We start from the raw sequence: 13,049 nt of genomic DNA, 5'->3' as shown, positions 1-13,049 counted from the left end.
TTAGAGACAATAGAGAAGACTTGGGGGACCAGTTGATAGGTCAGCACGGAAAGGGGGCGCCTTCCGGAGAGGCTAGCTTTGAGACACTTTTTTTTAACCCTTCGTGCACCCGTTCGGCTCGCTCCACGCCAATCGGAGCAAAGAAAACAAACCTACCAAGATTCCCCAGTTTAACTCTGCCCCTGGGAGCACCTCAGTTTGACAGAGTGGGGCTGACTCCTAGCTGGTGGCCGACTAAAGAACTTCAGTGAAGAGAAAAAGAGAACAACGCCTTTTAAAGCGCTGAATTGTTAGGGGGGAGGGAAAGATGGAGAAAATAAAGTAGAAAGTAACGTTTTAAAGCCTAATGGCCTCAGGCATACAACTGGAAAGGAGGTGGATGGGGCGAAGGACAGGAGAACGGGAAAAGAGCGAACGGGAACCGTGAGAGGGAAGGGCGATCCCGGGAGCTGCTGCGTTTTTGAGAGTTCCGGGCAGCGCTAAGCCTCGGGGGATGGAAGTCAAAATGAGTACTTACTTTCGGAGGGGAAGAAGGGCGGCATGTCTATTTTGTAAACCTCCTTGGCGTAGTACTCCTCGTCGCTCCTCTCGCGCTCGCAGGCGGCCGCCCTCCGGCTCGCCTTCTCCTGGAGCAAGTCCCTGGTGCTGTTGTAGATGGAAATCACCTCCGGGGGGACTTCCTCGGGCTCAGGATAGTCTTCTGGGGGACTGGTGAGCTTCAGCTTGCTCAGGATCTGCCCGCGGATCGCCTCGATCCTCTTGCGCATGAACTGGTCCATATCGAGTGTGCTGCAGGTAGACAGGCTAAGCGCGACCGTGACCAGATGCAGGATCAGAAAAGCGCTCAGCACACAGTAGTGCATTTTTTAAAAAGGTGGAAAAAAAAGTTGTTTTTAAAAGTCAGAAGAAAAAAAAAATCAACAATTCTCAAAGTATAGATCAAGGAGAGTTGTTTTTTTTTGTTTTGTTTTGTTTTGTTTTGTTTTTGATGCGACACTTTTGCAAACAATCTAGTCAATGCCCAATAGAAAAACGTATCTTGCTTGAATTCCTTTAAAAAAAAATGCTAGTAGTTCCAAAAGTGGAAATACTAATACGGGACGGGCAGAGGGAACCCTGACTTTGGAGAGTAAGAAAAAAAAATTCTTGGAGCAACGAGATGGGGTAAAAAAAGAGACGAGTGGCTATTAAGTAGAAATAAATTTAAGAGGAGGAAATGGAGTTCAGTGTGTCAGTCTCGGGTGCGGAGTGGCGGATCTGAACTCGGCTCCTCCGGCCAAAAGGAAAGAGATGAAAAAAGGTCCCGGGGCTGGCAGCTGGCGAACTGACGGGAGGGGCGCCGGGAGCGCGGTGAGGGGGGCCGCCGAGGCTGACCTGGGCTGAAATTTATATATTTAAAGAAGGAGCGGTTCGGCCCTGCCTTCCACTGCGGCGCTGAGAGCAGGAGCAGCAGCAGCTCCGGAGCAGAGAAGCGCACACGTGTGTGCGTGTGTGTGTGTGTGCGCGTGTGCGCGCGCTGGGGGCGAGCCCGGCGCGCCGCGGGGAGGAGGGTGCGCTTCGCACGGAGCTCGGGACTCGGTCGGGTGCCGCAGGGGCCGCAGAGGCTGCAGAGGCGGCGCGGATCCTGCTCCGCGAGCTGCGCGCCGTGGCCTACACCCGGGCGGGCGCGCGCTGACCCCCTTGGTTACTCCACGTTGCTGCCGCCGCCGCTTGCAAACGCTTCCAGCCTCCAGCTCCCTCCTTCTCCTGCTCCTCCTTCTCTTGCTCCAAACGCCAACCCAGCCACAGACGATCAGCCGTCGCGGTTCTGTTCACCCCCTGCGGATCACAACGGCAGCCCTTGCGACACCCTGGCTGGGGAGTTTTATTCCTGAGGGGGTTGCGCAGGGGCTCCCTTGGACTTCCACCCTTTCCCAACCTCTCCTGGCTTCTCCCCAACGTGGAATTGCTTGCTTAGGGTAGGTAGGCACTTGCCACCCTAAAATAGACCCTCTCTGTCTCCTCCTGTCTGCAGCCGAGCAGCCCCCTCAGTTTGTTCCTGGATGACTCCCTAGACCGTTAGGCTAATATTCTCCATCCCGCTCCCCTGCCTCTTTCACTTGCGCTCTCGCTCTGCTGTCTCTTTCTCTTTCTGTCTCTATCTCTATCTGTCTCTCTCTTGTCAGGAGCTTCTGGAGCTCCGCTCGGAGCGAACCTTCTGCTGCCAGCAGATAACATCACGATCTTGCCGGGGAGGAGAGATTTATAAGTTCTCTGTGAACCACGTGTCTGCCTTCAACAAAGTGACGTGCTAGGATTACAGTCAGAAGTCCTCTCGTTACTTAGACCACGAGCTCTCCCCTAACCGTTGAGGGGGTGTGGAAATGAGGACCGCTGTGGGGAAGGGAGGAAGGAGGTGGAATGTGCGCCCCGACAATAGTGATTTACAGTATTTACTTTCTAGTCATTTTGGACAGGTCTGTTGAAGGACAATCACGTTTCCCGTTTTTACTTAGTGTAACTCTGTCACAGCCTCCCAAAGTGAATCACTTGCCCTAGAATGGAAGGCTTTCCTCCTGTATTATGTGTGCACACACACCCCTGTGGGAGGGAGCACCAGTCTACTCAGGGCCAGGCCAGTCCTGAAGACATACCTTCCAATCTTTTAAATTCATGTCCTACCTCTAATTTTCTGGGATACCTTAACAGGTTGCTATCCTAGAGTTTATTTTGTTAGTTTGTTGTTTACAATATAGCCCTCTGTTTATGAACTGCTGGAAAACAGAGATCCATCAATTTTATCTAAAGAATAAGGCATATTTGTCTGTTTCACTGATTTGAATGAATGGTCACCTTTATAATTTGCTGCCTAAGCCACTTCTTGTATGGCTTTCTCTTCACCTTCTTGCTAGGCTAAACATTATCAACCAACTTCATTCTTTCCACAGCATTAATCCAGGAAGCTGGAATTTTAGTGTTTGATGTCTACTGTTCTACACTACTCATAACTTGACATTTTCAATTTCAACCAAGTCTAAATTAGATGAATACAAGAATAACTCTTACCACTGTTCCACTTTTCCTTTTTCTTTTCTTTTACCTTTAGTTACTCAAAGTCAACATTTTCATTTCGGCATGACTCTGCAGCCATACTGACTAGACAGATGATTTAAATTGGAAACTCTGTTGAATTTACCCCCAAACCCAAGATCTCTATATTATTCCCTAGTTCAGATGTTCCCTCGTTCAGAAAAGTCACAAAGAACTTTCTATCACTTTTGAAATTTATACTTCAGATGTGTATGGGGCCTAGATTATTAGTAGAGCACTGAATAAATAAAATAATAATAGCTAACATATACTACGCTTAGTAATTTGATGTGTGTTGTGTATGGTCATTTAATCTTCACAATAAACCTATAAAGTAGGTCTTATTATCCATATTTGGCAGATGAGGAGACAGCTACAAAGAAGTTAAGTTCTTTGTTCGAGACCACAGTAAGTGGTAGAGCTGGATTTTTGCAGTCAGGATCCACTATGTTCTTACCTACTATGTACTTGTAAGAAACAGTGGTCCCAGAATATGTTCTGACAAACAGGAATTCTGGGGTCAAACAAGTTTGGGAGATACTGGGTACTCTCCTGTCCTCTTAGATTCCTCATTCTGGAACATTTTCATGTTAAAGGCTCTGAAACTCTTGTAGAAGAGAAGACCTTTTCACTCTTTTAACCCAGCATTTTCCGAACTCCCTTGAATACAGAATTTTTTCCATTATCACACATTGAAAAACTCTGGAATAAAATAATTGGTCCAACTTACCATTTCTGAATAATTCTAAAAATTATGTATAAATCAGCACCAGCAGTTTCCTTTCCTTGGGACCAGTTTTGAATTGAAGCAACTTGAAAGGAGTTAGAAACCAGCTACCATCCCAGTAGCCCAAGGAAATGATAATCAAGAGGTGCTACTGTCAGCCTAGTAGTTTCATCCAGTTAAGTCCTCCCTCTGAGATCAGTTTGAGAACTGCAGTAGGCTAGCTCTACAGATTGTACAAAAAGTGAATATTCCTACACCTGTGGCCATTATAGACACAGAGCAGGAGCTCCAAACCAGAGCTACTGAGTGAAGATGCTGCTGTGGAATATGGCTGATTACCTGAGTTAGCTATCACCATATTTTGCTGAGGATATAGGTTCAGCTTCCCCACAAGCCAGTGAGCATCTTTCATGTTTACAGACAACCTTCTTGGTACAGATGCTGATGCACCTTAAGTAGATTCAGATTAGAGTGCAGATAGAGTAGCAAGAGTCCGTTTACATCACTTCTAGGAAAACGGCATCTAAGCTATAAATTCTGATGGCCACCCCTCTTCCTTACATAGACATATACACTTTTGTTCATAATACTTAGTCTATTGAGTACCTATTGCTCACTTAACAGCTCCTTAGACCTGAGACCCCTGACTTACTCATAAAAGGCTACTTTAATTTCTCCAAAGCCCAGGAGGGTAAGACGGGAGGTATTGGTAAAAGCTTCTGGAATGGGTAAGTGCAGTAAGTGAGTATAGCAGGAGAGGAGGAGCCCCTTTCCACCTCTCAAATGATCAGTTCTTTGAAGACCTAACAGGCAAGATTGCTAGAGCTGTATCCCTGGTAACTGTAAATGAATCCTTTCTTCTATTAAATAACTCTTATAATGTTTTTTCATCTCTATATTTAAGAGGCAAAACATTTACTAAATTTATGGAGGTCTTATGTGCCAGGGTCTCTACAGTCTTCATGGTAAAATGGTATTTAAATGATATACACCATCTTGATTACTTCAAGGAGGCAGGAGAGTACAGTGGTTTAAAGAGCAGGCTCCAGTCATGGTTTCTTGGGTTCAGATTTCTGGCACTTTCTGGCTTTGTGATCCTGAACAAGTTACTGACTCTGTGAGTTTCTTATCCTATCATGTCTTTATTTCTGTCACGGAATTTATAATAAAAATATCTGGCCTTCTCTCTCTCTCTCTCAAAAGCCAGGGAAGAACCCAAGAAGAATTTGCTTCTAGTTCTGCCTCCTAGTAGTTTCTGTAAGCACATTTTAAATATTACGGTATTTTGCCCCCAGTAATTATAGGAGAAAAGGACAAGAAAATTCACTTTTGGTGAATAAAATGCTAAATGACTATCAAAGTTCAGTTAAGCATTCACAATTAAAGTCTCTTATTAACGCCCTCAAATGGAATTTTTTGTTTCGAAATTACAGAGGTAGAGAGTGGAGCTGTTTCCACTCTTAGCCATTCTCCACTCATCAATGGGTCTATTCAGTTAAGTAATGTGGAATTTCTACAAGAGGCTGAAGAAAACAAAACTACTCATCCCTGTCCTGGAGTTTTACGCCTATGGATCATAGGTCCTTACTAACACTGACCAAAGCATAACTTCATTTGTAACAATTCTGGAAGCTTTCCAGGATGGTTTCAAGCATGAAAAATCAGGAGGCGAAAAAAGAAATATATGGAACGACTGTAATTGATTACATTTTCCCCCAAACAGTGATACTTGATAAATGCAAAATAACCCTTTAATATGAAAATACACCAAAAGTCCTTTAAGATTTTATTCATAATTTTATATTTGATACCACTATTCAAGAACAATGTTTGGTCTCTATCATTTTTGTCTGATCTTCTATAGGCATTTCTGTAAACAGCTTTATTTCATTATTCTATTTGTGAATAATGAAATGGAAAGGTGATTTCCTCATGAAAAATAATCCAATTATTATTTCCATTTGTATTTAAAGATTAATCTAAGGAAGAAGTGTTAAGGAAAAAGGAGGGAACAATGGGAAGAGAGGAAAATGGAAACAGAGTGGGTTTAAAGAGATCAGAGGTGATAAAAAATAAAGAGATAGGACCAAGAAAAACCACAGTATATCAGCAGGTTGTGAGGCCTTAAAGAGATAAACTCATCACACTAATGATACACTATGGGAACATTATCTCATCCTTTAGAATTATGATTAGTTGATTGATTACTGCTTGTGGCTTTTGGGCCACTCATATCTCTACAATTTTAGCTCTCCAGGAAAGTCTTTCTTGGGGAGGCGGTCTCAAAGTGGCCTGCGCTATGTCATCCCTGTAGCTGCAGCCTCTGGTTTCCTGCCCCTGGTGAAATTCATCCAGTAAGATAGCATTTAGTGACTGATATAAATAAAAGAACATATGGTAATAGTTGGCACACAGCATAACACTATGGATCAGTGCTTAACAAAATCCTAATGTTGACAAAAAGAAACCAGCGGCAGAATTTTCCATATTTTTTAGGGCAGTACTTGACACTCACCTTTACAGAATCTCTACTCCTACTTCATTTACTCTATCACCACAGAAGTTTACAGATAGACTTCATAAAGCAAGAAGCCAGAATGAGGTTGCTGGGGAGAAATGGAGAGAGTGTTTTAGTCAACTAAAAATAAAAACAAAAGATGAGAAAGAAAAAGAGAAGGTGAGTGATAAAGAAAAATATGACTGTGTTCTCATAATTAAAATGAGTATGATATAACAAAAGTTTTTTGTTTTTTGTGTTTTTTTAAAAGATACATGGTCTTTAAATGAATTTATGTGTCTGTCATCATCTCAGTGGGCTTCACAGATTGGGTAAAATTCCAAATGTCTAAATTTCCACTACCAAAATTACCAACCTACATTTCAAACAACTTTGCCCTTCTGCTGCCTTGATTAGCCTGCAATTAAAAAATAAATAAATACATAAATAAAAACCAAGGGTCAATAGTAATTGCATAAAAAAGGAAAACCTCAGTGTAGTTTATGATAGTGGAAAAAATTAGTAAATATATATTTTTAAAAGCCTAAGTATATAAGTATTTTTAAAAGCACAGCTACATAGATGGTTATAATTCATAAAACTGGAGACTACAGACCACAAACTCTTATTGATGATTATTTTAAATCTTAGTAGAAAATAAAGTTATCATAACTAGGGAAACTACATTATTTATCACACAAATCCAAACATTTTTTGGGCTAAAGAGGATGCCACTCATTGAGCACATTTTAAATATTATGGTATTTTGCCCCCAGTAATTATAGGAGGAAATGACAAGAAAATACACTTTTGGTGAATAAAATGCTAAATGACTATCGAAGTTCAGTTAAGCATTCATGATTAAAGTCTCTTATTAACGCTCTACATTAAGACAATAGGGGTAAACCAGGACTGTTCCAGATAATTACCTTATTTAAAATGAAGCCGCTTTAAATCTGTAAGAATACATCTGTTAGTCTTTCACCTTTTTTCGGTTACAGTGGTGATACTGTATTTTGCATACTTCCAAGACTTTTTTTTCCTCTTTTGCTATGCAGCATATTCTAAAAATCACCATCAGAGATACATTTTGAAAATGCTACTTGCACAATTTTAGCATTGATACAAACCTGCACTGCCACAAAAATGAACCCCCAGTAGGTGCTTGGTCAAGCTCTTTTGAGCTCCATGAAAGCAGTCTTCCACAAAGAAAGGAAGAAGATAAATACAACAAAAATGGGATTAACAAGCATGTTATGTATTGTGTGTATAGCCAGAGAAATTAATTTTTAAATTTTTGAAAATCAACAACAGAAAAATAATCTCAAAGGTAAAAATGAGTTTGGCCCCCTTTCCCATTTTAGTGCCAGTAAAGAAAAAAAAAGAACAGTGTTTCTGTTTGTTGTTTGGTGTTTGCAGGTCACATAATAATGACTTTTCACATGTTGATCCTTCTTGTTTAGCACACAGTAACTGCTTCATAAAACCAGGACACCAGGAAAGTTACCTTCACATAATTGAAGGGACTGTTTCCTGTTAACGTGAAAATTTTTGTAATCAAGAATCCTATAATTTGTGGTTTCTCTTTAGATTTGTTATATCTATATGAGTCCTTTTAAGTAAAAAGGCAGTATCTTTACTGTTTCAAGCATGTAACAAGCTATCTACCATAATAAATAAATATCTGCCAAAGAAATAAATCCAGAAATGGGTGTGTCATTGTGACCTGAAGAGACAAATAATTTTGGCTGCTAAGTTATTGGAGATAACAAGTTTTTTGTATTTGTTTAAGAGGACTTTGTCTTATAAGTTACTTAAGATCATTAAACAGTAGACTATTATAAGGTCAATCTGGTTATTTAACCAGTTGTAACAATGAAATCTAATCAATGTCACACTTATACTGATTGTTCAGAAACTACATACATGTGGTTATAGGGAAAAAACATTTTTATCAGTTGACTCAATGATAGCTGAAATCATGCCACCTAGAGGAAAGCTGTGGTATGTCTTACAACTTTGTACTGTTACATTCATTAATTTATAATTTTGCATTGATTTGTTGTTACTGCACATCAAATAAAAATTAGTTTCACATAAATATTGTAAAACATGCATTTTTAGAAAAGATGCTAGAACAACAGCAATGGAATATCCTTAATTATAAAGTTTTAGTTACCTGCTATCTCCTAGGAAATAACATGCTAAAATTCTAATCCTCATTTATAAAGCATAATTTGAATATTTAAATTCTTAATAGCAAAAATGTCAACCACTTACACCTTTATGAGTCACCTGTCATTAAGTAACAGAGAGCAGCAAATAGTCAATATATTGTATCTTAGGAATAAAGAACCAATAGCTGTATATAGTAAATTATTGGATACCACGTTAGTAAAGTAGTTCCATCTCTGCAGCATCCAGATAATTCAAATGTAAAGTTTTAATTATCAGACACGCTCAGGCAAGACCTATAATGGATTATCCAGTAGCAAGTTACAGAATAAACTGACAGCAACAGCCTGGGGTGATATGTTAACTCTAAATTGACACAGCCAGGAAAATTTTCACCTTCTGATTAATGGCATCTACTCATTTTTTGTAAGTACTATTTCCATTTTACTTTCCTCCAGAGGATAGTTTTCTTCAGTCCTTAAAGACTCAGCTCCTTACATGAGGTTTGGTGCCAGCATCTGCTGGTCTAAATAGGAGTGGGGCTGTCCAGTTCTTACAGGCTTCCTGCTGTGAATGGCACAACTCACACAATAATGTAGCGTCACATACAGCTTGGGAAGCACATAGGCATTGAAGACACTTGCTGCAGCCTCTACTGTATTTTGAATAAAGAACTTCTTAATAGCCCCGTCCTTGGGCACACATGTGGCCACCACCCTTTTTGGCATGATCATTGTTCGTTTTGTCACCTTGGAAGTGAGGCCCCAAAAGAGCATGGCATCTACTACTACCTTCCATTGGCCATAGGTTAATGTCATCGTTAAATGAGAGCAAAATACTGAATGCCCATTTATCTTTCCAGGGAAGAGTTCAATTTCTAGAATCTCATTTTCTGTAAGACATTAACATCATCTAAAATGTGAGGAATCACTATTGTGTACAGCAGCTCTGTGACTCGAGCCTGGATTGAACTATACTATCTGTGTGGCCCTGTTCAGGTTACCAAAACTTAATGCTTGTTTCCTCATCTGTATAATGGGGACAATAACAGCATCTACTTAACAGGGTTATAAGGAAGATGGTATGAATTAAGGTTCATTATGAAACCTTTAAATATTGTCTGGCATAAAATCAATATTGTTTAAATGTTTGCTGTTATTATCACATGTTCTGTTCCAACTTTTACTTGAATAAATGATAGAACTATGCAAAATAGGAAGCTTAAAAACAAAATAGCAATGATTTTTTTTTAATCAAGAAAACAGCGGCTCTCACTTAAAAATAAAGTTTTATTAATCAAGAGGCACAAGGAAACAGTGGACACATGGAAAGGGAGTCAAATTTTTTATGTTCAACATTCATTGCAGGGTAATTAGCAAAACTTAAAAGATAAAGTAGGATTCTAGCACATAGGACTCTTGATACATTCATCAAATATAGCTAGTATCAACAGTACTCTATTAAACAGTATTTAGAGTTTGGATTCTAGAACAAAATAAGTAAGGAAAAAATAAAAAATGTTTTAGTGTCTCATTAAATGTCAGGATCATTTTTCTCAATATAAGGCCTGTCTTTTCAGACTGTCAAAAATTACATTCTTTAAAAAAAGTATTATTCTATTCACCTCATGCATTGTTGGCATTTAAGAAACTTATACTATCCATAAAGTCTTCAATCTTACTTTTTCAGTTAACATATCATTGACACTGTGTTTTCATCAGTCTTCATGATAGTTTATGTAAATGTCCTCAAATCACTGAACTTGTAAGTTTTAAAAAATTTCTTGCTATTAAAAACAATTCTATATAATACTGTTCACACAGCATTTTCTGTCATCAGGATCTTTTCCTGAGGAAGGTTTCCAGAAGTAGAATTGCTGGGCCTCAATAAGCATCTACCACCTGTTAGACTTTAAACTTTTGTCGGGGGGAATTCTATCTAGAAAAGGAACACTCACAATTACATAGATGAGAAATGAATGGAAATCTATAGGCACAGCACCTCACCTAATCCTCCAAATGCATGAGAGAGAACATCTCTTGACATTCTACTACATATCAGGCACTGTGCTAGATAGACACTGTATACATTAATCCAATCTTTACACCATGAACTATATATTATTATATCTGATTTACATGCTAGCCTTACAAAGGTTAAGAAACTTACGCAAGGAAACAAAGCTAGTAAGACTTAAAACAGAACTCTGAACTCAGTTGTGATTCCAAACTTATGCTGTCTCTCATCCAACAACAAACACTGGTATTTCTTAAAATGTTCAGTGTAAATATAATCTTACTGGTTAAGGAGTATATTTGGGAATCCTAGTAAGGACCAAGATACGGCAGTCATGTCTCATGCAATCTATCCTAGTGTTCCTGTCATTTGGAGACAAGGATATCATCACATTGAACCTTTTGGACTTTGAGCTTTTATATTTATAATATACTTAAGAGAACCGAGTGTTGCTGTACAAAGACAAATATTATTGTGTAGAAACAGTCTTGATGTTATGTTTGGTACTTCTCAGTATTTCAGGGCAACTGCTGAGTCTGGCTGCTGCACTGATGTTTTCAAAGCTGATGTCAATCTATTGTTTATGTCCTGTCCATGGGAGGGATACATTTTTACCTAAGATTGAAGTCTGGTTCTGCAAGTGCAAAGAGGCAACTGTCTGGTAGCCTGAGGGTGAATCAACAGCTGCAAGGCCACCCACACATAAGGACACAGCTCTCAGCTGTCTCTCCATTTAGAGCCCCAGTTGGTCCTGACCTCTTACAAATTTGGTGTTTTCACTTTGATGTTTATGAACCGATTGCATTAAAAATGCAGGATAATGATTCAGGGTTACAGAAACTATTATTTATACAAATGTGGTTAACACCTCATCATTTTAAATTGGCTGTGCTAATGCTCATTGTGCTCTTCAGGGTTTTGTGTGTGCATGTGTGTGTGTGTATGTGTGTGTGTGTGTGTTTGCCTGAATCTACAACCTACATTTGCTCTGGCAGTATGTTGAGTACGTGCTAGAATAGAATGGACCTAGGCAACTCTAGGGTCCTACAACTAAATACACTTACTTAGGAAACCTCCTAAATAAGTAGGCCCCTCGATGTAAGTGAAAAACATGGGAATTCACTCCTTACATGGTATCTGTTGCTCCAGCAGTTCTCAAGATGTCCTTTTGATGCGTCATAAACCCATTCTTTTGGAGAACAACAAAAAGATTTAAGGTCTGGTGTATTAATTCTGAAAGCCTCAGATGATAAACAATGCTAAAAAACCAAATGCTATTTGTTATTAACTAAGCGGTTTAACATTTAAGGCAATAGTTACCCTACAATACAAGTTAATTATAAAGAAACATATCTTTTTCAAAATATAAATACTGAAAGAAAAGTCAACAATAATTCAATCAATAAAATTTCACCAGTATTTGTATATGCCTAAATTGTATCAATAAAAGTTTATGGAAAAAGCTTAAGACAAACTCACAATTCCCAAATTCACTGTTGTTTTATTAGACTAGATATATGCTCTGTAGCTTTATTTTCTTCATAGTTGGGATAGACCCACTAGCCACACGTAACTTAAAATTTAACATAATTAAATAAACTAAAATTAACAGTTTAGTTCCTCCGTATCACTAGCCACATGTGAAATGCTCAATAGCCACTTGTGCTAGTGGCTACCATATTGAACAGCAGAGACGTAAATTACTTCCATCATCACAAAAAGTCCTATTGACAGCAATGATTTAGACTTTTAGACCCTATAATTTTATTATAAGGTATTATGCCCACTCTTCTAACATATATCCTTGCTTGCCTTACTCAGTTGAAAACCAAAGAGCATTTAACAGAAAGCTGAATATGTGCTCCTCCCACTGAAGGAGAGGGCAAAAAGGAGGGAGAAGAAAGGTGAGCAATGTTGGAACAGGTATTTTAAGAAAGCAAACTTAAATTTAAAAGGTTTACTGCATCTCTAGGTAAAAAGTCTTAAATACTAACTCCCTGAAATTATGTTCAGCAGACTAGGTAAAAAATATTAATACAGCTCTCTAAGCTAGAAAACAGTCTAAATTTAGAGAATCTAAAATTATTTAAGAACTGTTATAATATAACTTCCATCTATATAACTATGATTAGATTCATTCTAACTTAGCATTTTATTAAAACATTAATCACAATTTTAAATGTCTTGTCAACCACCTCAAACATTCTACTTCTAAATCTGCTCACAGATTCCCTTGAGCAATATGTGTAATCAAATGTCAGAAAAGCTCGCTCACTGAAAAAATTTACCAGGACTACCAATGCTGCAATAGTCAGTAAGATTCAAACACCCAGCTGGCCAAAATTCAGACTCCTGTTTTCTTGAGGAAGGAATGAGAGAGCTTTTTGTAGGCACGAAGTAGTTCTCTCTCCTGTTTCCAAAATTTGCTCTCACTGCCAATTCACCTCAAATAGTCTTCATACTCATGATATCTACAGGGTTTACCAGCGTCTATGCCATATCACTGACATGCAGAGTGGAGATAAATATCAATCACATTGATCCTAATTGATGAAATTGAAGGAA

At 38.9% G+C, this 13,049-nt stretch overlaps 1 protein-coding gene across 2 annotated transcripts in view; it reads right to left on the bottom strand.

The window, feature by feature from the left end:
• Positions 1-2,366, bottom strand: part of TGFB2 (transforming growth factor beta 2) — a 98,376-nt gene extending 96,010 nt beyond the window's left edge. For both annotated transcript variants that reach the window (XM_033196633.1, XM_033196634.1), the window contains exon 1: positions 518-2,366. In XM_033196633.1, the coding sequence (XP_033052524.1) occupies positions 518-863 (346 nt within the window). In that variant the 5' untranslated portion in view covers positions 864-2,366. The remainder of the gene's footprint in view (positions 1-517) is intronic.
• Between the last annotated feature and the right edge of the window lie 10,683 nt (positions 2,367-13,049).

Source organism: Trachypithecus francoisi, unplaced genomic scaffold (genome assembly GCF_009764315.1).
Source record: "Trachypithecus francoisi isolate TF-2019V2 unplaced genomic scaffold, Tfra_2.0 Lachesis_group5, whole genome shotgun sequence".
In the NCBI taxonomy this organism is placed as follows: domain Eukaryota; kingdom Metazoa; phylum Chordata; class Mammalia; order Primates; family Cercopithecidae; genus Trachypithecus; species Trachypithecus francoisi.
The sequence above is the reverse complement of the archived record's forward strand: the minus strand, read 5'-3'. Positions and strand labels throughout refer to the sequence as shown.